We start from the raw sequence: 25,161 nt of genomic DNA, 5'->3' as shown, positions 1-25,161 counted from the left end.
TTTTACTTCCACAATAATACTGTGAGGAAACATCATGAGAGCTCTGCCGAAAGCTACCTAGTGAGTTCCCATAGCTGCTGGTGTCTTGAATTTGGACCCTGATCCTAGCCTACTACATCATATTCATTCAAATACTGACTGAATTATATGCTGATTATATAGTTTTATATAACAATTTTCGTCCATATTAATGGACCTAAGATTGCATTCACAGTATTTAAGTTCAGCAGCCCTATAATCCATTAAATAAATAAATGAATTCCCTACTTAGCACTTCGCTCTGGACTGATGCTCTTTAACCAATCTATTACCTGTTTAAATACATATTTTTGCGGGGGTGGTGCCTTCAAGTCAGTCTTGACTCCCGGTAACTGCCTGGACAAGTCCCTGCAGTTTTCTTGGCAAGATTTCAGAAGTGGGTTGCCCTTACGTACTTTCTTTCTCCAAGAGAGAATGATGGGCTCAAGGTCACCTAGTTGGCTTTGTGCCTAAGGCAGGGCTAGAACTCACAGTCTCCCCATTTCTAGCCAGCTGCCTCCCAAAGGTGCACATAAAAGGTCTAATAAAAGGTACAATCCTGCAGAACTGGATTATCTTGTAGCAAAGTATGAACCTCACAATGCTTCAATCTGTCATTCATCTTAAACACTATGACTATGTTTTCCACATTCCCTTCTAGTTTTATGCCGTCAGCTTTCTCATTCTGTTGATCTGAGAAAATTTAATACCTGATAAATCAGTGTTGTGATGCATCCTCCGCATTAACATGAAGCATAATAGACAAGCTTCTCTGAAATGAATCAGAGTGTATCTTGTGGAATTCCCATTCATTTCACAATGAAGTTTTCAATAGGCTGTACCTATAATCTGCCTGCCTCCCATATCCTGACCTTTAATGGCAGCCAAAGCCCAGTGCCAAAGAGAAGTCTATTGGTTTACAATATGGTGGCTGCTGTTTACTCCCTATATGCAATAACAGTCCATTTCCTACCAACATTTTTAGTCTGCCTAGCAGTTTCTTGTTTCTCCTGCAATAGCCTCAACTGTGAGGTCATTGTGTTCTCATTCTAAAAGTGTCTGGTCTTGTTGGCCTTTGAAATGGGGTGTATTGGTGAGAAGTGGAGAAATCTAACATAAAAGAAGCAAAATGCCAGTGCTGAGGTTCAGGACCTCACCATGGGCCTTTCTGGTGGGTGAGTGACTGACTTACCTGTATGATGAGAAAATCTGTCCAAACTACTGCTTTTCTATCCAGTTTGGCTTATCTCATAACTGCCATTGCACCAGCTGGTCTTCTCTATATTCTAGCCTGTGGTCTCTATCCAACAGTTCTTGCCAACATGGAATCAAATAAAAGTCCAGGAGACTTTTGGAGGTTCCTTTAGAAATCTCCAGTATGGGGTACTGATCCATTTCTTCTCATATATTGGACCATCTTTAGGCCTAGAAATTTGAAGACCTTATTAACAGAGCAAAGATGCTGCAAAAGCTTGGAAGCTGAACTTTTAAATTTTGGTTAAAAACAAAAATCTGTCCACTTTAATTTGACATTCCCTTATTAGCACTGCTGATAATATTTTTCCTGAGTTTTGAGATCACAGCAGTCTTTTCAGCCAAGACATTGTGGAAAATGGCTTTGTCTGCTTACTTGGATTAAAGATTGCCATCTGATAAACCCTGTATGTTTAGCATTTGGGGGACAGAAAAAACCTGAACTGGTACTGCTTCCTTTTGTCTCTTCCTAAAGTCCTCTATGTGCATATTAGGAAAAGATTTCCCCCTTTGCTTTCTGCTTGATACACGGCTGAACATTATTTCTTCACCTACGACTTTGAGGAAAAAAATGTTTTTTAAACAATATTATTTCATATGGTTATTCTATTTGGGGATTTTCAATAAATCAAAATACATGCTCATTAAACAAACTGAAGAAACTCTTTTCAGTTACTTGATAATATCCAAACATTTTACATCTATGTTTTGAACAATAGATAACCCTCTTCTGTTTAAGTCTGGAAAAGCCTTCTGGTTGTTCAATAGAGGAAAGGAATACATCTTAGGGGACTTGATGGCTCTTTATTTCAAGGAAATCTAAAGGTGATGCTATTCAATTTGCATAAAGTAATACTAGATTTAGCTTGTTTCAGATTTTGAAGTAGCCTGAGAATTCATCATGACATACTATGCATATTTATTCAGAATATGCCCCATTTTCTTCAAGAAAAATGGCACAGGAGGACTTAACATGGTTCCACTCTTTTCTCCTCTATAAAGCCTTTTAGAATTGAGAAAGATCGCTTCTAAAGGAAACCAGATCTTCAGGCTCATAGGATGTTTTGCTTCTCACCAGAATCCCAAGATCAATTCAACAGAGCCTGATATTTATATAAACACAAAATTAAACATTTCTTAGCCCACTAATTTGCTTTTGAGTGCCAGAATTTATCTAAATTCACAGTCTTGTCATAAATCCATTCCTACCCCCAAACTTTCATTTCAGCAGTATAGTTTGGAGGGAGAAGGGGAATTATTTTTGTTACTGGGAGTCTTACCTTGTTACACTATTAGAAATTTATCGGTAGACCAGTTTATTTTCTGCTCATCAGTTTTGCTAAAATACTGGCAGCTAACGCCAATGCTTTTTAAAGGGTTTGTTGATGTTAATGCAATTGATGAGCCATGAGTTGTTGTTATGGATTGTCCTGTCCTGTTTTTTTCTGATTAATAAGTTTCCTTTCTTGTGCTGTTTTTCCTTCAGGATTCCCAATCTTTCTGGCGCCAGCAATTCCAAGTTCTTTATCCTCAGATCCAGGCAGCCCACTCACGGATGATGAATATAAGGTCTTTTTCTCTTCCTTGAGGCCCACATGGAAGGCAAGCCTGGTGTGTCAGATCCGCCGTAGCAAAGGTTGCCATGACCCTAAAATAATAGAGCTGGATCGATTTGAGAATCATGGCCAGATTCCAGAGGGTATGTGGTGCACACTTCAGATTTCCTCCAGCACCCTTTTGTGGTGAGAAATGCTGGTAGTGCTTTGGTTCCCATACATAGCTAGTCTTTCATAGCCTGTAGTAAAAAAAAAAAAAAAATCCTTAAATTTAACCCTAAAATATCTATGTGCGTCCTATAGTAGTAATCTTCCACCGTTTCAGAACATGGATCAATCTTTATCCCCAGCTCTGAACATGGGACGCAATTTTGATTTAGCCAACCCTCCTTCCTTTTTGCTCTCCTTTTTGTGACATATTCACATTGAAGACATACTGTGACTTTACAGACCACCAATCCATTCTTTTTTCATTTTTAAATGAAAACATAATACTTTGAGATTATCTTTACCATTTTCACATCTATGCTGATATTCATAGTGTTACAATAATGGACTGGTCTATATCTTCATGAATGTAAATCATACAGAGAAATGTCCACTAATTTAGTGTGCTCAAGTGGCTTGTATTTTATGCAGGCCTAGAGCTCCTCACCTGCCAATACAGTATCAGGTTGTGAATTAACAAGCATTAACAAGTTCCCCTTCCATGAAAATAAAATAACTTAGTAGTATGTCTCCCCCATTTCCCCACTATCCATGCATTTGTTTACAACATACATGTGTCTATCTTTGTAGACAAAATCCCTCCTGAAAGGCTGAGAGATGATGGCAAGGGAAGCTGAGTTGTTAAAAGAATGCAAAGAAAGGCCCCAAATGTGACAGCTCTGTTATGAGATGGCAGTAAATCTAAGTTCAAAAGCCCTTCTGAGTCACTGTGACCATGGCAGTGTGGTACTAAACTGCATTCAGTAGCTTTTCCTAAATGGAGTGGTAACAGTCAAATATCAGCTACCAAAAGACAGATACAAATGCCAGGGCATAACGGCCCTGTGAAGACCACACTCTATGGAATTGGGGAAGAAAGACCGAAGATTGATTGTGGGCGCTGTACCTGCCCTAGTTTCAGGTGGAAATGAAATGCTGAAGCTGAGCAACGAAGCTGGGATACACCACAAGAAATCTCTCCAATGAAAAATGGATGACCGTACTGAACAGTGTCAGGAAATGTGCAGCCTATTTTCTTTGATGGCTAGAGGGGCTGAGGAGACATCACATTAGGAATGGAATGAGTTTTACATTCTCAAATCAGCCAGTAGATGGGGCATTCAGCCAGTGGATTGTATATAATTGATTTTACATTCATTTCTTTTCTATAGAGCACCTGGGAATTGCAGTTCTGTGGGAAAGAATAAAGGGTTGAATACAAAAGAAAGTTAGCATCTGCACCAAACTATCTACTATCTACTCTTCCCAGTAGTTCGGGAGGAAGACCATTGTGACCATTCAGTTGGTATAGAACTGTTTTCTCAAATGTAAAATAGGTAGACATTTTAATCGTCTCTCTGTTCATATTCCTCCATGGATACTACTTTCTTTAGATCAAACAATGACCCACTTGAGTCCCTACTACTACCTGAGATCCAATGGCCATAGCAGAGGTGAAGGTGCTATGAAAGAGCTGAAGATTGTTGTGTGGGGGAGGGGAAGTTTTTTTGGAAATTGATTATGTACGTATTTCTGTGTACTTGTACTAGCAACAGCAGCAGCAGCAGCTCCAAAAGTGTGACTCTTTTCTTGATGTCACATTCAGAGCCAAAAAGATTGTCCTACAGGACAAAGTAGGGCTATGGAGATGCTACCAGGAAGATGATCTGAGGAAGAGTTGTGTGAAACTAGCCTGTGTTTATTCTTTTACTCGGGCACCCCAATTAATTTTTGACATGTATGTGTCCATATTTTTTTATTTCTTACTTTGGAATTCAGACTGCTGTTTGCCTACAATAGTGCATGTTGGCATTCTTAATATCTTGCACTTTTTAGAGGTAAAATATAATGCTATATTAAAACATTTTATACTATGAAACTTCTAATGGGTTTAAGGGACATTTTTGAAGTTTTACTCTTTCAGAATATATTGGATGGTTTAAACACCCACTGCCATGGATGTTAATGAACATAATTGTTTTATTAACTTGGTATAATCCCATTCATTTCAAACGTGTCTCTGTCCTATCTTGGGAGAATATTGTTCTCTTTCATCTTCTGATTCCAGGTCCTGTCTGTGCAGAACTTCCCCAAAGCCCACGTTTTGATACTTTTTGTGTGTTTGCACAGTTTCGATGCTTAAACCAGAAGTTCTACACCAAGGTAAGGGCAAAAACATAAGTTACAGTCTTGTTCATTTTACAGGGGCCAATCCCTTAGCAGATACTGAGAAACGAATGACTTGGCTAAAATGAAGAGAGTAAAGGGATGAGACCTGTGAATGTCATTAAGGACACCTGACATGGTATGTGAGAATGACCTTGGGAGACAGGAGTAAAACCCGCAGCCGGAGCAACAGTCTGATAAGAGGCAGCTCAGTCCACAGGTGGGGGAAAAGCATGGGAAGCATTTCAGAAAGGACCCTCCATAGTTTTCTGGGACTAAAAAGAGAGAAAAGGAAAAATATTTTTAGTCTTACAAGATTGATGTTAGCCCTTCAAGGTAGTCCAGACAAAAAGCACAACCAGAAGCATCAGCACTATCTTTACTGTAGGTTACATTAAACAGAATCTTGCAAGACTGAAAGTATTTCTCCCCTCCTCTCCTCATCACATCACCTCATAACTTTCCTTCTCATAATTAGCATTATTCCATGATGGTCAATCCAAAAGGCCAGTCACAAGAGAAGCGTCGAGATAAGCAATCATCCAGAGGGCACCAGCTAAAAAATGCAAGAGGAAATAGAAGGACCAGCACAAATATCTAAAGCAAACTGGGATGTAAAGCATATTAGCAGAATTTACCAGTAGGTGTTGCCTAGGCAAGGCTTCAGTGGTCAGCCTGAAGTGTGGAATCATGCTGAGAACAATGCTTCCTCCTCCTCCTCCTCCTCCTCCCTCATCATGCCCCCTAACCATACCCTAGAAAATGCGGTTTACCTTATAGGAAACATTTTTTTTTCTTTTTGGACAGCTTTCTTTTTTGGGGAAAATAAGCCACTTTGGATGTGGCATTAACACAGAGAGGTGGGCCAGAATTCCCTCTCCAGGGTTTGGGGGGGGGGGTGTTCTTCTTTTTCTTTTAAACTTTGTTAAACCTATTTTAGGGCTTACATCAACTTTTGCAAACTGGGTGTCTCCTAGATGTTTGGACCAACTCACATAATTCCCTAATTAGCATGATCATTGCTGAGAATTTGGGAGTTGAAGTTCAAATATTTAGAAGGCAACATTAGAGAAGGTTGGTTTACACTATAATCATTAATGTAGATGATTAAGATTAGGAAAAAAAAAAACATCCAGTAGGCCAATGTGATCTAATTTCTAGAAATCTTTTTTATATGTTAGTTTAGTTAGTTCTGTTTGTAAATTACATTGGTGGATTCAATGAATAACAAATGCAAAGACCAGTTTGGTGGGGGTTTTTTAAACCTATATTCTTGTTTATAAATACTGTTTGTCAAACAAATAAGTTGTTAATAAAATATACACGGGGAGCATAACAACTTTAAGTTTCTTAAGGTAGACATGGAATGTTTGAACACCATGACAGCAAGGGTATACTATGTTGTCATACAGCTACTAAATACTACTAGGTAACGTATATGTATGTAATATGCTAATGAATTTATTATTTTGAAACTCCTTCTCCCTCTTCATGTGAATTTATCCCTATTTTGGAGGAAGAGATTCAACAATGTGGAGGGCTTTCCTAATATTAGTTCCCATTCTGATCCCTTTCCCTTCTTCCTTTAACTTATTCTTTTGCCTCTTTTTCTGTCCTATATTACATGCTTGGTGAACTCTTCTTTATCAACTGGTAGGTTTCCAGACCTTTTGTTTAAAAGAGTCCTTATTTGTCCTTTGTTGATGAGATCCTCATTGGATCTCTCCTTGTGCTCAAGTTACTGGCCTGTGCCACTGTTTCCTTTTTTATCAAAAGTCCTTGAGGGCTCTCTCACAATTGAGTTTTTATTTGTCTTCTTGACTCACATCAGGGTTGCTAAATTTCACCTGATGAGTATTTGTAGGATCTAGGGGTTTCTAATACAAAAGATTGCGGTTTTATTGGTACATGCCTTAATTGTTAGTTAGATTATTTAGTCAGTTAGATTATTGCAATAGTCTCCTGGCAGGTATTTCTGATTCCTTTCTCCATCTTCTGATCTTAGTCCAGAACAATACCATTCAGATATTTCTACTCTATTCTCGTGTCTTATTATACTGCAGGGCTCTTCACAGGCTCTGTAGTCAAGACACAGCCCAATTTAAAGTTTATGCCAACTCTAGACTTTCCACTTTGTTTCCTCTTCACTCACACAGTGCTTAGTGGGTCTGTACTGTGACTTTGGAGATCACCCAGAACTTTGGAATACCACCTGACATCATGGAGTGGGTCATTGTCAAAGCTCTTGCCTCCTTTGAGCACCACCTAAAATTCTCCTTATGGAGCCATACTGAGATTCTGTATTTCACCCAACACTTCGAGGCTCTAAAAGTTCTATTCAGTACCTAAGAATTTCCTTTTGTCTTCTCAACTAGGAACATGGGACCATTAGGTACCCTCCCCAGGTAATCCTTACCAAATCTAACCAGAGATATCACAGAGATATCTCTACTAGGTTGGATTGTGAGGGTGCCCCTGCCTTTATTTGTTCTGTTTCTCATTCTTCCACTTTCTCATTGCTGTCTTTCAGCATGGCCATAGCTCCCCTCATATATCCAGATTACACTCCCTTTGTTCTTTTTAAGTAAATTTTAAGAACCAGACTAGGATTAATCATTTTCTTTACTAAAAACTCAACACATTTACATAAAGTTACCCATTGCTGTCTCTGCTTGAAGCTCAGCAATTGAAGATCATATCTAGCCTATAGAAGAGAAAGGACAGGGAAAAGGACATAGGAAAAGAGAAAAGGGGAAACAGAAAAAAGAAAGACCCTTAAGATCGTTCTGAATCAGTCCAGTTGGAAATAAACATCTCATTTATGACTGACCTATTCAGAGATAGGGTTAAATGATGCAGGAAGTAGGCTGGCAGGAGAAAAAACCAGAGGCCAAGGAGATAAAATAACTGGATGTTCTCCCCTCCCCTTCAGTGTCTTCTCTTTTTAAAACCCTTGGAGTGTGACAACTCTCCACTCAACAGTTCCTCCTTCTAATTGTTTCACCCCAATTCTCCATATAGTCAAAGCCCTTGAATGTCCTATTTCTTTTTTTTTTATCTGTCTTAACCCATGACAAATTAAATTTTCACACCTCGCACATCTCTTGACAGACTTATGTGTCAGGGTTCTTCCAACTTCTTTCTATGACTCTTTGTGGTTAGCTAAAAACACCTGGAGTCTGGAGCTCAAACTGCATTAGTCTTATTACTATCCGCAAAATCTGGCAAGGGATGGAAGGTGGAGGGTGGAAAGTGTTGAAACTATCTAGGTTAAGGGGAAGATATCCATGTTCTTGAAAATGACACTGAGATGAAGCAAAGATTCAAGCATCAGCATAGCTTCAATGCTTTTACTATAATCATGGTGTCTATGGTAAAAGTAGGCTTCTTGGATTATCAAAACTACCAATATTCAGTGCTCACGGGTCACAATCTCCCCTGTATCTATCTGCTCTTACTTCTCCTTACAATTCTGTTTGCTCCTTATGTTCCTTTAAGTACAGCCATCTTTCTATGTCTACTCCAGGGTGACAATCTCCAAGTTCTGGGCTTTCAAGAACCAGCTGTTTTCTTCCCTTTGTCTCTGTGAAAGTGCTATGGTCTTTAAAAGGGCTTTAAAGGCCTTTGTATTTGATTAGTGATTTAGAATAGGCCCTGGTTATCCCATCCTGCTCCATTCATCCTGGCAGAAAGATAATTACTAGGTGAGTTAGAAATTACATCTGAGGTGGCACATTAGCCACTAGCCAGGTCTGCTGAAGAGACATAGCTTGTATGGTTCAGCTTAACCACAGATGCTGCCAAGTTCTAGAGACAGTTGTGGAGGCTTTCAACTGAGATTGTTTTCCAGGGCACATAGTTGCCTCCAATAGTACAGGATTAATTGTTGGAAGAAATAGAGGATATATCTGAAAATGGCCAAGGATCATTTTATTAACCAAGACCAAAGTCCCTTTATTAGAAATATTCACAGTCTATGCACTTCTTCTATCTAAGAGAGGGGAAGTTATTAAATACATGGAAGTCATTGTATCCACTGCATTAATTTTATTTCCAAATTAAATTTTACATCAAATTTCATATTTGCCCCAACACTACCCACTTCTTTGTCTTGGCCATGTCCCTTTCAACTAGCATGGTATTCAACAGACAACTATATCCTTTGGTTCTGTAGAAGTTGCATAACCCTGCTCTACAGACTCATCTGAGCCCTGGAAGCCTCAACAACTAGGGCTTAACTCAGTGTCACAGCAATTTCTCAGTTGCACTCCATCTGATGAATTATGAGTGAAGATGATAGGGAGAATATATCAAATCAGGTAGACTTCTGGCTCATCACCATCTCTTTGAAGGAACTGGAGGTCAGCTCTTCCTCACTTATTCTTTCTTCTCTTTTTTCTAATGTAGTCCAGAGCTCATCTGTGGTCCTTCCCATTCCTAGCTCCTCTGGTTTTCTTCATCTGCTAAGGAAAGAACAGACATGTTGTTCACTCTTCTTAAGGCTATGTGGAATTCAAGAAGCCTAATGACATGGGCAGGTTGCCTTACAGAACAATAAGAGACCTAGATCCTTTTGAATAACACAAAGCTATATAGCTTAAGTCTTGTGTGCCATCTTCCTTTCACCCAGTGGGATGAGGGAAGCCCACCTCCAGTAACAGGTGCTGGAAACCGCAAAGGGAAGTGATCCTTGGGAAGATTATAGTGTGTGAAGGGAAATAAGAGCAACAAACAACGTAATTAGGCATCCTTATTGGAGAGAATACCAAGAATAGACTAGAAGTTATAAGTTGGAGACATTCATATACTGGGAAGGAGTGGGAATGGGATTCTATGTGTATACTGTAGTCATATTTCCCCAATTCTTCCCCACTTTTTTCCTGGATAGCGGATCCTGTGTCCTAAGCTGCCACTCCTTGAAGAGACTGACTTTCTCCCTACAGCCCCAAGTGAGAATCATGCCTTCGCCCCAACTGAGGTTTCTCCACTAACCCTTGAACACCGCCTCCGCTCCAATATCGACTCCATTTTGAAATACTCCTTTGCAGTCTCAGGACAGGAGCCTATGCTGAAGAATGATTTCCATGTTCCACACAGTAATCTGGAAGCACAACAGCTCCCCAAATGGCCAGATGACTTAAATGCTGAGAGTAACACCTTTCCTCCTGAAGCATCCACCCTATTTATCAAAAATGTTGAAGTCACAGAGGACGTCACAGACCAGCAACTCTTTGAAGACATCCACCATCTGATTGGCAGAGCATTGTCATTGGAGAAGACCCTGAAGGCAGAGAATATGAAAGAGAGAGAAAATGAAAATCCAAGTCTGAATATTGAAGAAGCCAACTCAGAAAACAGTTCCACAGGCAGGTAAGGGGCAAACCCAGCTTGAAGACAAAAGATTAAAATGTAATATATATTTTAAAATATTTGATGTTTTTCTGATATATTACCTGTCTTCCATTGCACAACTATGACACAGTCATGGATTTTTCTTCTTGGCCCAACAACTTCTTGGCTCAACAACTCTTTCCCAGTCTGTCAGTCAGTCAGCTTTGAGTAACTATTAGCCATACCAGAATAAGGGAAATATTTTCCCCCTTAAGCTGTCACTATTCCACCACTACTTCAAGGTGTGTAAAACAGTAATGTTTTGTCACCCACCTATGAAGAGGACTTAGGATGGAAGATCTGTGGTGCCACCATTATAATTCATTGCTAGTGGATCCTTTTTGCAGTTCCTCTTCATAGCATGTGGTGGAAAAATTCACCTGAAAGAATTGACCCAAAGCAATTGATCAGAACCTGGTTCTTTTATTAAGTTAGCAAAGACATACGGTGATCACCAGGGTCCCAACATGCAAAGCCAAGAGCGCCAATGTCAGGGCAACAGAGGACTTATATAAGTTATATCACATTCCATCACACTCTAAGGAGCAGAGGCTAAATGTGTAACTGTCTCACAATAATCAAAATCAGGAAGCAGAGGGTGCCATCTGTGGAAGTGGGAGGGCGCCTGCTTGTTGAAAGAGAAATTGCCACACATGGGCTTATAATGTGCTTATCAAAAGCAGAGATGCCTGTAAATTACTCCTTCAAGTTATTGTAACAATGCAACTCTTCTTATTTTCTAAACATAGGAAAGCCTGAATTCATTATCTTTATCTTTGAGTATATCAGTATAACTGGAGAATAGCTGACCTACATACCAAAGCCTTGTTTAGACACAGGGAGGATGTTACATAGTAAAAAATGTGGTTGTTACAAGTGTCATGAAGATTTGCTACTTGACGTTGCTACGTATGAGGCGAGAAAAATGCTGCATTGCAAAGCAAAGAGTTTCATATATTGTTGCCAACTACCACAGCCTTCTGTTTTATGCAGTTCACAAAGTTTATTGGGTATATCCTCTAATACTACTACAAGTCTTACTCATCCAATACTACTACAATACTACAAGTTGTATTTATCCAAAAAATAGCCATTCAGATAACAATGTCTTAAGCCAGCTTTGGAAGGGCAGTAGGTTAGGGCAAACTTCTCTGATCTGTCCAAGGATGAAAGCATTTGATACCAGAAAAAAACAATGAATTAAAATGTGGGATGCACAAAACACCCAGGAAGGCTGGCAGTGTGCAGGAGAGTAGTAGGTTTCTGTGCTGCACAAACCCCTGTTACCCCCAGTTATCCTAGATGCCATCTACAATCTAGAACTATAATCTTCAGAAGGCAATGTGTCCTTTTTCAAGGTATCACTGTCTTGTTCCTTGACATAGCTTTCTTCACATTTATGATAAGATTTAGATAAACGGTTAGGTCTCCTTTAACTCAAATTCTACTCTTGGTGACATCATTGACACAGCCATATAGTTTTCTTGATAACAATCCAGAAGTGGTTTGTCACAGCCTTCTCCTAGCATTATTCACACTTGCTCTCACATTTAGCCAATAAAATACAGTATAGCAGTATCCAGCACTATTTTAAAAATTGTCAGTTCACAATAGTTATTTGACAAAAGCAATTATATAAATACCTCAATTTCTTTTACTAATTTTTCCACTCATATGGATATTTGACTCTTTTAGCCAATAATCAGGGCCTTCTCAATGTTTTATCACATAGGTTTTGGCTATCCCCCATGCATGAAGTATCAATAATATTGGAGTGCTGATGAAGGCATATAGCAAGATGATCATAGGCATCTTTGATAATGGTATCTATAAGGCCTTGTTCACATCTGGATAAATTCTAGAGTTTGAGGTGGTAGCATAACCCAAACTGTGTAAGTTATTGTTCCCACCCCATGTAGCACCGAATTGACTATAACCAACTCTTCTCCGACTCTTCCCTGAAATGCCCAAGAAATGAAAAATGGTTATTTACACACTGATAATTGTGGCTTTGTTTTGTTATTGAGGGTTCTGTGATCAGCACTTCTCTAGATTATATTTGAACATTGTTGCAAAAATAATTCCATTCTTGCAGTCCCTGTCCACACACTCTAGCTGTTCTAGAGGATGGTCACCCACTGGAGAAAACAAGGGAGTGCCTGTGGGGGAGAAAAGGAATGAGAAGTCCCATTGTTCTAGTGTGACTTTGGATGAAGCCCTTTGTGGGTGACTATTTATAAGGCTCTTTAAAGCAGATGCTCATTACTTCATGAAGCTTAGTATAGCAGGAAAAAAAAACGCTGTTCCATGAGATTCTGTGTATCAAGAAGGTACAGTATTCTTGTGGACTGAAATTACAAGACTTAACATTTTGAACTCTAAACAAAGCATTAAACAAAGAAACAACTAGAGAAGACACATGAAACCATTAACATCTTCAAAGGAATAAAATTCATCAGAGAGGAAGAAAACAACAATACGCTACCCTTCCTGGATGTCCTCATCAGCAGAGGAAAGAACAGCAAATTAGAAACCCAAGTTCATCGGAAGACAACCCACACTAATCAAGTTCTCCATTACCAAAGTAACAACCCAACCTCTCACAAGAGGAGCTGTGTAAGAACATTATTCAAGCGAGCACAAACACATTGCAGCAACCCAGAACAGCAGAAAAAGGAAAAAAAACACACACCTGTACAACATCTTCCAACAAAATGGATATCCACGTAATTTTATCAAAAAGTGCCTGACCACTCAACCTACTATGTGAAACAAGCACCACAAATCTCTCTGGGTTAATCAGAAGTAAAGTTTTATTGGAAGCATTTGCAAAGGCTGGTGGACTTCGTTGCAAATAAGAAGCCACACCCACATACACACTCCGGCATAATTATATACATGCCTGATCGCAAGTCCCTCCCCTTTTCCCCATTGGCTAAGGTACTCAGGGTATACAGTCTTTCCGGCTGCTCTAGGATTTCTCCCTGGTCCCTCCCACCTCATCTATGGTAATTGCTCAAGGTTTCAGCTAATTGCATTCAGCTGATAAAGATTGCTCCAAATTAATTTGTATTTACATTGTCCCACACAAGGAGACAACTTCCTCTCCATCTGCCACTATCTGATAACCATAACACTTAACACTACTTCCTTATCTCTCACACAGCTGCACTTTTAGCATGCTCAAGCTACTATTTGTCAATAATAACATATTTTATCCATCTCTCACACTACTACAACACAACCTATACAAGCTATGAAAAGGATCACACTGCCATACATCAGAAACGTCTCAAAAACCACCAACAGACTATTACAACCATATGGCATCTCTGTAGCACACAAACCAACAAAATCACTCCAAAATATCCTAAGTAAACCAAAAGACTCAGTAGCCCAAGAAGAAAAAACAGGAGTCATCTACAACGTACAGTGTAAGGGCTGTAACAAACACTACGTAGGACAGACAGGCAGAAGGCTTGCAGAGCGCATCCATGAGCACCAACAAGCAGTCAGAAGACAGGATGAAAATTCCTTAATCTCACAACACATGGACAGACTCAACCATAGTTTTAACTGGGAAACTGTCAGCATTTTAGACCAAGCTAAATCCAAACATGCAAGATAATTCTTCGAAGCCTGGTATTCAGACAAGGCAGCAATTAACAGACACATAGAGATAAACAGCATCTACATACTATTCAAAAGAGACAAAAGACCAGAATATGCCTCACTGGCAATCAATCACCAGCAATCATCACCCAGATAAGCAAAGGTTACCACCAGGCACACAATCAAGCAGCAAACATATGCTAATCAAAGAACTATCAGAGGAGCAAAACAAAACCCCCACCCCCACCAGCACTGGCAAGCCAGGCCACAGCACATAAATAGAGAGCAAACCCCATCCCATTTTAGCACTGAAGATGTTACCTAGCCGGGTAATGAAACGTTTGCAAGAAAAGAACCAAGCTCAGAGAACCCCAAGGACTCCACAAAGCATTAAACTTGTTCATCCTTACTCCCCTTTTCTCTTATGATTAACATAGCAAAATGGTATTATGTAATTTTTCACAAGCTTTCAAGGGACAGTTAAGTCATATTAAGTCACATGTTTTTAGGGCAACCAGATCTGAGCTGCAAAAATTAGAATGACTGTTAGATTACAGCCAGGAGGTATAAAAACCCTAATTCTTTGATGTCCTCTAGTGGTAGTCTTGGGTGTTTGCAGCCCAGATATGATAGTCCTACAAGCTTCCTTAAGTAATAACAATTTGGTGAAGGGTGGGAGGTGGGAATGAGAGAATAAGATGCAAAGCTGGCATCTTAGTGAACGCACTTTGCCATAAGATTGAGTTTTATTCTTAGCTGCACCTCAAACAGACTTTATTCTCCAAAAGAGTAGGCATTACAGTTGCCCCTGATGGGGTGGGCAGGTGGGGAGAGAGGAATAAAATTAAAACATTCTTTGTTATTATTCCTCCATCTCTTGCTTCTCTCCATTTTTCTCTTGCTACACCAGTCTTTTAGCTATTGACAAGGATGAAGCTCTGGTGATTCTCTGCTATGCAGTGCTTCAAGATATTTGCATATCCTCAGCTATTAGCAAGGCCTGGAAAGAAATAGAAGGAAAAATCTTTGGCTCTGAGGATTTGGTAAGACTCACTGCTGATTATCTAAGGTATCTTCCCTACAGTAGAATTCAGCACCTGGCAGACATTTCCAAGTCCCCACTAAATATTTATGCCACAACATTTATGCTACTAGAATATCTTCTAATGCAATTTGGGAAAGTTTCCTGACTACTTACTTCACCCCAACAATGTTTAGCCACATATTTAAGGAAGTCAGGGCTAGGTAGTTCCCAAAGCGTTGTGAGCGTTGTTTTGGCCTCTCTCCCTGTTCACTAGGTGTGCGATAACCTTGGCCGGCATCACGCAGATCTGTGTCCTGAATGTGCATTCTGCTCCCTAAAAACAGAGCAGTGTCAAGGGGCTTCCAATCTGAAACGTATCCGCTGTAATGATGGTATCTTCACAAACTACATTAACCCTGGGATCCTGGCTCAGCATCAGGCTATGAACCTCGAGGTAACTCAAGGTTAGATTGGTAAGATTTTGGAGAATGCCTCCTTACTATAGATATGTTCCCATGTAGCCAATCTTCTATTTCCCCATTCTTATCATTAGGGCTCCCCAGACATAGACGAATTTTATGGGTTTGAAACTTATGGAGGCATGCGGACAGAGTACTGGTGTGGTCGCTTGGCTGCTCATGGCTGTGATGATTATCGTGTAGCTCTTTGGTTGCAGTCAGAATATTCTTTCTTTCATGGAGGAGATTTCCCAGACAAGGTGGGCATTCATGGAATAGCTTCTTTTGGCTCTTGGTTGTTTGTTCCTCTCACGTTTCCAACTTCTGTCTCATTTCATTCTTCCCAGATTTGTGACTCAACAGGAGTTCAACATCCAACCTATTGTGCATTCAAGAGCAATCAGTGCATGCAATACACCATCCAAAATAAGAAGGTGAGGACTCAATCCTTTTATCCTGAATTCCCACAGCCCACCAGCAAGCCATTCTAAAAAAGCCCAGCTTTCTGACTTCATAAAGACTTCAGACACTTTCTACATTCTCATACTGCATTGCTGTGGGATGTTCTTCCTCTTCCGTAGCCAAGCTGAGAAGAAGAAGAAGAAATAATGGCACCTTTTCATTGGTCATAAAAATCTGGAAATGCCAGTCTCTTTGAAAAATATCCTGCTGTATGCTTACCACTCAGCAAGATTCCCTGATCTCTACAACTTCCTTTCATGTGCTAGCTTCCTTCTTCCCCCTTCTCTTAAATGGATACATTATTTATTTCTTATTTACTAGGAACTAAAGTAGAATAAAATTTATATGTAATGAGTTATTTTCCCTCCAGGGTAGGATAGGCTTCATTACTGCCTTCCTTTTAACAGCGTGAAGGTTCATTAGTTCATTCAAGACAAATGGGCAACCTTTGGTCACTTGTGATCTTCCCAATGAACTCATGTGGTCCTTTCTTCAGCCACCACTCACATTCCATGTTTGCTGATTTGGGTACAGTTAATACTTGAAAAATGTTAATTTAAGTTTAAATTAAGTTGGAAGAAATCCACAATTTCACTAACTTAAAATGGATTTTCACTTTAAACCTATCTATTTTTGCCCTATTCTGTCTTCTCCCATTTCTTTAAATATAGTCCTCGGTCCAAAAAAGGTTTCTCATCCCTAACTTGAGATATATTTTTGATTATGTGCCATCAAGTCATTTTTTACTTCTATCAACCACATAGATTTTCTCCATGATGATCTATCCCTAACCTGGTCTTTCAAGTCTCCCAACAGTGCACACATCACCACTGTGACTGAGTCCATCCACCTTGCTGCTAGTTGTCCTCTTCTTCTCTTTCCTTCCACCTTTCCCAGCATTACACCCTTTTCCAGAGAGCTGGGTCTTTGCATAATGTGAAGATATACTTATCCTGACTTTAATATTTTTTTCAAAGAGGTGCACAAAAGGAAAGAGTAAAACATTGCATGGTAAATTAAAAATATATACCACATTTAAGAAACGAAACATACATGAGCAAAACCAAATATAAAAACCAGCAAGTCCTGGCATTGTAAAGTCAGTTTAACAGAGTGTAAAAAAGAAAAAAAGCATTATTCTGAGCACTACTGCAGCACTTCTGAGTAATCCAGAAATTTGCTATCTTGGAAAAAAGGAGAAAGATGATGATGATGATGATGATGATGATGATGATGATGATGATGATGAAAGATACCTGAAGTAGCCTGAAGAATAGTGTTTGGGTTCTGGACAAAATAAATGCCATCAATCCAGACCAAACAAGACAAGCAGGAGTGCAGTTTTAAAGAATTGAATGTTGTCAGCAAGACTTTCTTGGATTTAAGCATAAAAGCTAAGCAAACCAGCTATATCCATTCCAGACTAAATAATGTGAAAACAACAAGAGGGTATCTGAGAATCAATAAAGATATAAAAAATAAAATGAGTCAGCTTGGACTTCTACTAACTTAAGTAAATCTCACAAGGATTAGTTCTAAGTATAAAAAATACATCAACTCCAGATTTTTATAACCTTTTTCTTTCTTGACTGCCATGTCATATCATGCTTTGTCATCCATGCTTTGGATCCTTGACTGTGCATCTTAAATAAAATAAATAAATAAATAAATAAATAAATAAATAAATAAATAAATAAATCTGCTATAAAATTTTACATTTTTACTTGATTTTCAAATATTTATTTAGTAGCTGTTCTCCTGCCTATGGGAAATTTCCTTCATCTATGTATTTTTGGTTCTGGTATGGCATAGGCTGACTCAGTCTCCCCAGTTCTTTGGCTGTTCCCATCCCAAGACCTTTGGGCAAGCTATGGGCCTGACTCAGTAAAACCAAGCCTTCTTTGTAGTCTGTATCTCCAACATGGTGTTCACGGGCACCAAAATTTATCTGAACATTTCCAATAAGGCTTGCCCGACCTTCTGCCCCCAGTGTAGGTAGTTGGTACATTGCAAAACAAAACAATCTCTACCAGCTGCTTTATTTCCAAGAATGCCTGGCCTGGCTAGTTTGCTTGTTTTGCTCATGTTTTGTATATGCAATATATTTATTTTCCCTAGTCCGTCCGTCCTTCCTCCTCCCCCCCCTCCTCCTCTCCCCTCCCCTTCCTTTTTTGAATGGGTGTAGATTACGTGTATGTGTATCTGAACATCTCTAGTTTGCCTTCTAGAAAGGCAGCATTTTTAAGGAGAAAAGTGTTATTTGCTTTTGGGCATTTAGGTAACACATTTATCTTGTGCTCAGTGGCTGGGTTCAGACATTGTACTAAAGTTCAATGAAGTTTCTCTGGTTTGGGCTTAGTTTATTAGGCAGTCAGGAATTAGGGTTTAGGAATGATAGTTAATAACTTAGCTCATTGTATGAACCTAGCTTTATGACTTGTTTAAGAATCTGGATTTAGTATGATGCGTAGTTTCTGGGCAAAATTACTTATTTTTTATTTTAAAATTTGCCTTTTGGAAAACAGGCCTTTTGATTAAATGTCACACTTACAATTTTGTGAGAATGCTAACAACATGCTCTCAAAATTCCTAGTGTACCTCTGGCCATAATAAGAGGAAGACCCTTTTCTAATTAAAAAGGGAAATAAGTAAAGAACAACACAGCAGTTTTTCTTTTGTTTGCTGATGAGCCTTTCAGGCTCTCTGAAATTTATTTCCAATCATTTTCTCTGTTCTTCACTGGCATTCCTTCCAGTCCTTTTTTTTTTTTTTTTTTTTGGTCAGAATGTCTAGTTTCTGCCTTTCTTTGTGTTCCCATCTTGTTAGGGCCATTATAGATTGCTTAATATCTCTGGGAAAAGGGTCACATTGAGGATAAAATGATTTTTCAGGACAGAAGAATTTATCCCTATGCTTTCTCTCTCTCTCTCTCTCTCTCTCTCTCTCTCTCTCTCTCTCTCTCTCTTTTTCTTAATTCTTTCTGTCTCCATCCTCAGGTATTGCGGACTGGCTGCTTAAAAAATCAGATATACCGTGAGCTAAGCAGGGAGGAAGGGGAAGTGGAAGTGCTGCTCTGGAGCCAGAAATTCTTGAATTTTGCCGAAGGGTGAATGAATGAAAGAACAGAAAGAAGCAGTTTGAACAAAGGAAAAGGGCCGAAAGAGACTCATGCACATATATATACACACGTTTTTTTATGATTCTCAATTTAAAGATATTTAAATATATAGTCTCTGTAGTTAAGTACTACAGTGGTACCCTTTTCTGTATTTGGCTTGGTATTAGGATTTATTTCACTGTTAAAGCTCCTCCTATTAAATCCATCTCACAAGTGTTGTCCTGTAAATGTGTTTTGAACAATTATCTTTACCAGATTTTCCAGGTTACTTTGAAACTAGAAAGAGAAAAACCCTTGGCAAGAAATCTTTGATCCCGCTGTAGTGATCCGTTATTGCTCTTTCTCAGTAGTGTGTGTGTTCGTATGTAAACTATGGTTGCAGAATACATTCATCAAGAGCAAATGGAAGATTGCAACTTGGATGTAAGAGGGGTAAATGGTAAAAAGCAGGAATTGACAAATGAAGTGAAAGAAAGAAAACTAGTTATGTTGTGTATCTGTTAAGAAAAAGGAAGAGGATATAACTGATCTGCATGAAGGTGATCTGAACTTGTGGCGGGAAGTGAAGACAATCTATCCCTAACCAACAGGTTCTTTCAAGTCTCCCAACGGTCCACTCATCATCACTGTAACTGAATCCATCCACCTTGCTGCTGGTCATCTTCTCTTTCTTTCTACCTTCCCAGCATTTCAACCTTTTCCAGAGAGTTAGGTCCAAAGTAGGATACAGTAATTTGAGCCTGGTCATTTGTGCCTCAAATGAGAACCCTGAGTTGAGCAATGAGAAGTAGGGGTTCAAAAACTATTGTATTATAGACCAAGATAGCTGTGTTTGGACAGGGAAAATGGAGCTAACAATTGCAAGTTATCCATAAATGGTGAAAAACAATTTAATGAATTTGGGTACATTTTCTAAAAATGGGAAAATGAAGCTTTAAGATACCCAACATTCTGGTAAAAAAGGGAGGGGGAAGTAAGTGGTTTGTTGCAAGGAATAAATGTGCAAAAAACTGAAAATGGCAATGTCCAAGAATGTGCTTCTGTCTACCTTCTTATGAGCAGTGTGAGTTCAGTAGATGAGGATAAACTTCAAAGTAGGTAATTGGTTATTTTAAAAGTATGTATGGTTGAACAAGAAGTGATAGGGTGGCAAATTAAGATTACTGAATTCAAAGTGAATGATACGAAAGTAGTATGTTGAGGTGGTCACGTAGAGAGAATGAACAAGGACTGAATTGTGAAGAGTGGATAGGCTAAAAGGAAGGAAGACCCAGAAAGTCACGGCTAGATGATGAGCTCCCCAAAAAGAGGCGAGAGTCCTTTAAAGGACAAAAGCCAATGCATGAATCGATAGGTGGAGGCAGGGATGGTTTGCAACGAATAAAACGGTATGGAAAAGTATAGTGAATTGTACCGGTGTAAACCGGTTTTAGTTTTTCACGTCTCACGCCATTAATTTATTTCTAATCCCTCGCGCTTTTTCCACTCTTTGTATAATATTGACCCCGAAAGGAAAGGGCATAGTACGTGCTACGCCAGCCTCAGTGTTACTCAGCACGTTTCCACCCATGCAAAATGGAAACCGCAAAGCATCGCTGGTGCGCTTAAAAATAAAACATAAAATCCGACATCCGGTCTCCCTCCCGCAAATAAGCCGCTTTTATTTTCCCGCTTGCCCCCAGCCCCAACACAACAGCTACCCGCGCGCCTCCCAGGTCTGCGCGGGCCAAGTCCCGCCTCTTTGCTCATGTGTCACTCTTACCTTCCCGCCAGCTGTTCCTCCCGCAGCGCTTCTACCCGCCTCTTGGGAGTGCACGCGAAGGGTTGTGCTTCTGCGGGGCGTTTTGCTTTTGAGCGGCTAATTTCTCTCCTTTTTTTGTCCGCTGGAACTGAACACGCTTGCAGCCTTTGTGTTCCCTTCTACCTCAGCTGTGGATGAGGTTGATTTCCCCTCCTGGGAGGGGAGAAAATGAAAAAGGAAGGTCTCCGCGAGCGGTGATCTGCAGACGCCGGTGAGGACGAACTGCAGGGCGTACGCTTCGGGGCTCTGGTGCGCGTGGCGTGCTTTGCAGTTTGGGGGAGAAGCAACGTGACAGAGCTCATAAACGTAATTCAGATTCTGTGGCTTTTTTTGCCAGAAAGTTACACGCCGCTTTTGTTTCCTACTACGGATGAATTAATTATATTGCTGCTTTTGACATACTTGGCATACTATAGGGATTGAGCAGTGACGTTGCCATAAAAGCAGACTCACCAGGCATTAAATTTACAGGTTTCCCCTCCAGGTTTAATCTCAGCAAAAAACTTTTTTCTTTTTTTGCTTTGGAAAAGAAGTTTGTGCACAGTAATGATTGGCTTATTCTAGCAGCACTGAAATCTACTTTACCCTGTTCAAAGATCATATTCAGAAAGACAATTCATCCGCCCCTTTTGCTGATGCATCAGGCTGACCTAAATGCTAGCTAGTTTCCAGGAAAAGGAAATCAGCAGTGACCCTGTCTCTGCATGTGACTCTGAGCGCTTTGGTACTTAATGTGCGGCTTGCTGATAACTGTTAACGGGCTGAGCCTTAACTTATATACAAAGCATAGCTGGGAAACTTCCTTAAATAACAGGTCAAGCAGAAACTCTTAGGGAGTTGGCCTTGCTCCCACCAGGAGTTCCAAGAGTGAAACCCTGAAACACCCACAGGGCAGATCTCCTGTGTTACAGTGACCATATTTTCCTGGAAAAAATAAAGGACAAACCTGAAAAAGGGGCAAATCTGAAAGAGATTCATAAGGGTTAAAAAATAATAATTGGTTAAGTTTATAACTTTGCTTTACAAAGGAAATTTTAAGAGCAAAACCAAGAAAATAAATCTAAAGGACAGCTTCCTGAAATAAAGGACTGTCCTTTATAATACAGGAAGTATGGTAACTGTACCTATGGTACACTGTGGCAAACAGCCCAAAGTGGTTTTCTGCAGTTATCTCTGCATGCAGATGTTACAAGGAGTAAACTCCCATCAAACACGTATAGGCCATTGACACCACCAAGCAGGGAGAAGGAAAGAGGCCTAACACAGAAAACATAACATCTTTCACAGCTTTTCCCCAGATGCACTCTAAAGTGGGTAAGATTATGCATATATTGGTGTGGGATTAGGTTTAGAATGTAAAAATTGGTATGTAGTATTAAAGCTTGCCAATTGCTATATTGTTATTTCCTTATTTTACTTTCTTAGGGTACTTTGCTTTTTATTACGTTTTCACTAGAAAAGAAGTAAAATTCTTTATACTCTGTTTCATAAATCAGAATTTCAGACTCCTGAAAGGATGAAAACGCTCAACTGATACTAATCAAATCTTTATTACAGTCATAGATCAGCATACAACTGATATATTTATCATAAAGATGAGGGTTGATTATACAAGAAAGAAAAGGATTTGTCGTATTTAAGGTAACTATGCATTGCATGGAAATCAATAATTGGACAATGGAAATGGATTCTCCATGCCTTCATTACTACTAAGAGGCTAATCCTTCAGTATTGGAAAGATGTTACTTAAATGAGTTGCTTACAGATGCAGAATATGTATGGACAATTACAATGAAATATGGTAATCATTTATTTAAATTGTGTAAAATTTCATACACACACATGAAATACCATCATATTGCTTTCTTTTTTCCTTTTTTTTCCTCTTTGTTCTGTTTTGTTAAATAAAATTATTAAAAAAAAGAATCCACCTTTCCTCATTCCTAAAAAAACAGCAGACCAGGTCTTCCATATTAGATGTGCTTTTGTTCACTGATACACACCTACCACTTCATTAATGTTATATGATTCCTTCTACCCAAAGAGCTTAGCTGACTTTACTCCTTACAGTGCTGAATATAAAGCTTATGGATTCTGTTAGGAAGTGTGTAAGTTTTCTAGTGAGATATGGTGTGTCTTAATCTTTCAGCCCCAACTTGAAGACAACAAGTGAGAAGTCTCCAAGCTCAGGACCCTGGGAATTGCTCAGCTCCTGTCCACTTGTGATTCTACCAATACAACATCTGTTTCCTTGGGCAGCTGCTCCTTCTTCCCAGTTCTCTTCCTACTATCAGCAAAATGACAAGATGATAAGACTGCCTGCATTTGATTAAATACCACCTATGAAACTTTAAACTACTGAAGCCCAAAATGGCTGACCTGTCCACATGGCATGGGCAGACCAGTTGCACTTGAAAGCTTGAGGTACCGAAAATTCTTCCAAGCAGGTCTTTGGTGCAGATATCTGGGCTGGTCACCACATTAACTAGGTCATGAATACAGTAAGACTGGAAATGGGAATTTTTTGGCACCAGAAACTTTTGGGATTATCCCATGTTTCAAAAGTACCTATGGAATCACCTTCAACCAACATTGGCCCAACCTCTTAGAAATCCAGGAAGAAATTATTTAACAGTCCCAGAGGTTGTGGGGAGGGGAGGCTGAAGCCAGAAGGCACTGCTTTTTCCATGGCAGCATTTTTGCTCTGGAATACTTTTCTGATGGAGATCAGGCTGGCCTTCTGCTTGCTGGATTTCTAGAAACTTAAAAACTGAATTATTTTGGAGGACTTTTTCTTAAGTTGATACTTGATGCCTTCTTGTTTTTGCATCTGAGTTTTTTTTCCTTTATATCTTATGTTTATGAGTTTTGTGTTGGGGTTTTTATGTTTTTTTTTTTTTATAAATGTTTTTTTATTTTTACAACAAACACAAAACATACATGAACAAACAAAAACATAAAAAGGCATAAAAAAAGCATCTTCCATTTTATACCGTGTGTCAACCAGTTACCAACTCGTTGGTGCCCCTTTCATAATCTTAAATTCTCATATCATCTATTCAAAATATACTTGTATACTTATCAATAAACAATTATTAATCATTCATAGCTAATCTATAGAATCATTTATTACAAAAAATTTTAACTTTCAATAGGATTAGTAATACATTTTCATCTATCGATTATATGTGTATATATATAATAGTTAATATCAAATTTCTATTATTTGTGTTGGGGGTTTTATGTTGTTGTTGTTGGGGTTTGGATTGTTTTAACCTGGCAATGGATGTTTTAATTCTTGTTTATATATACTGTAAGCTGCCAAGGGTGGCTTTGATTGTAGCAGGTTACCCTTTGAATGAATGAATGAATGAATGAATGAATGAATGAATGAATGAATGAATTGGACTTCAGTGGCACCTTCAATTTTTCCTTTAGGATGTTTCCCATTTGTGAAATGGGGGCATTATTTTCCAGCAGTGCAGACCTTGCAGGATTCTGACACTAGAGCAGTGTTTCTCAACCTTGGCAACTTGAAGATGGGTGGACTTCAACTCCCATGCTGGCTCAGGAATTCCGAGAGTTGAAGTCCACCCATCTTCAAGTTGCCAAGGTTGAGAAACACTGCTCTAAGAACACTTGCGTCCCACCTTCATGTGAGCCAGAAGGACATAGACATTTGAGCAGAACAAAGAAAAATCTAATGTTACAAAAGCTGCAGGAAATTGCCCTCAAATGCATAAAGCAATACAAAGGGCCAAAACCAATCAAAGGTCCATTGGCACTTTTAGATCTGAATTGACATAAAAAGGAAGATATTAAAATCCATAGGCATTGGATGAGGGGCAGGGTGAGGGGAGGGGAAATGATGACGTATCTGCCATGACCTATTGAAGCAATTTATGTTCTTGTATCAGGTCGTGATGGAACTGATGCAAGTTATGTAGTTACATCATTTCCACCATGACATAATTCATTTTGATATTGTGGCTTGTAATGGATGCCACTTGTCAGATGTAGAGGGGCCAGCTCAGTTCTGATCTTACCGGAGTTTATATTCATTTGTGGTTTGCATAGTACCATAATATATCTAC

The 25,161-nt window shown here is 39.2% G+C and overlaps 1 protein-coding gene and 1 long non-coding RNA gene across 2 annotated transcripts; both read left to right on the top strand.

Moving 5' to 3' along the window:
- The first annotated feature begins 1,176 nt into the window (after window positions 1-1,176).
- ACRBP (acrosin binding protein) lies at window positions 1,177-19,486 on the top strand. The gene is made up of 9 exons (XM_025167544.2): window positions 1,177-1,193; window positions 2,730-2,971; window positions 5,104-5,198; window positions 10,090-10,571; window positions 15,115-15,247; window positions 15,503-15,682; window positions 15,782-15,946; window positions 16,034-16,120; window positions 19,145-19,486. The coding sequence occupies exons 1-9, from the start codon at window positions 1,177-1,179 to the stop codon at window positions 19,256-19,258; spliced, it is 1,515 nt and encodes a 504-aa protein (XP_025023312.2). The 3' UTR covers window positions 19,259-19,486.
- A 1,513-nt stretch (window positions 19,487-20,999) lies between these two features.
- Window positions 21,000-24,171, top strand: LOC148216227 (uncharacterized). The gene is made up of 2 exons (XR_015795786.1): window positions 21,000-21,278; window positions 23,217-24,171. It is a non-coding gene; the product is annotated as an uncharacterized LOC148216227 (long non-coding RNA).
- Window positions 24,172-25,161: the final 990 nt, after the last annotated feature.

The sequence above is a fragment of the Python bivittatus genome, unplaced genomic scaffold, assembly GCF_059951505.1.
Source record: "Python bivittatus isolate LINGU-HERP-01145 unplaced genomic scaffold, Pbiv_v1 ctg000270_np1212, whole genome shotgun sequence".
NCBI lineage: Eukaryota > Metazoa > Chordata > Lepidosauria > Squamata > Pythonidae > Python > Python bivittatus.
The sequence above is the reverse complement of the archived record's forward strand: the minus strand, read 5'-3'. Positions and strand labels throughout refer to the sequence as shown.

What these genes read in the sequence shown, in the direction of transcription:
- ACRBP (XM_025167544.2), top strand. An exon ending in ATCAGGCTATGAACCTCGAG is followed by an intron (nt 15,683 to 15,781) that starts GTAACTCAAGGT and finishes TCTTATCATTAG; the next exon opens with GGCTCCCCAGACATAGACGA. An exon ending in GAGGAGATTTCCCAGACAAG is followed by an intron (nt 15,947 to 16,033) that starts GTGGGCATTCAT and finishes CATTCTTCCCAG; the next exon opens with ATTTGTGACTCAACAGGAGT.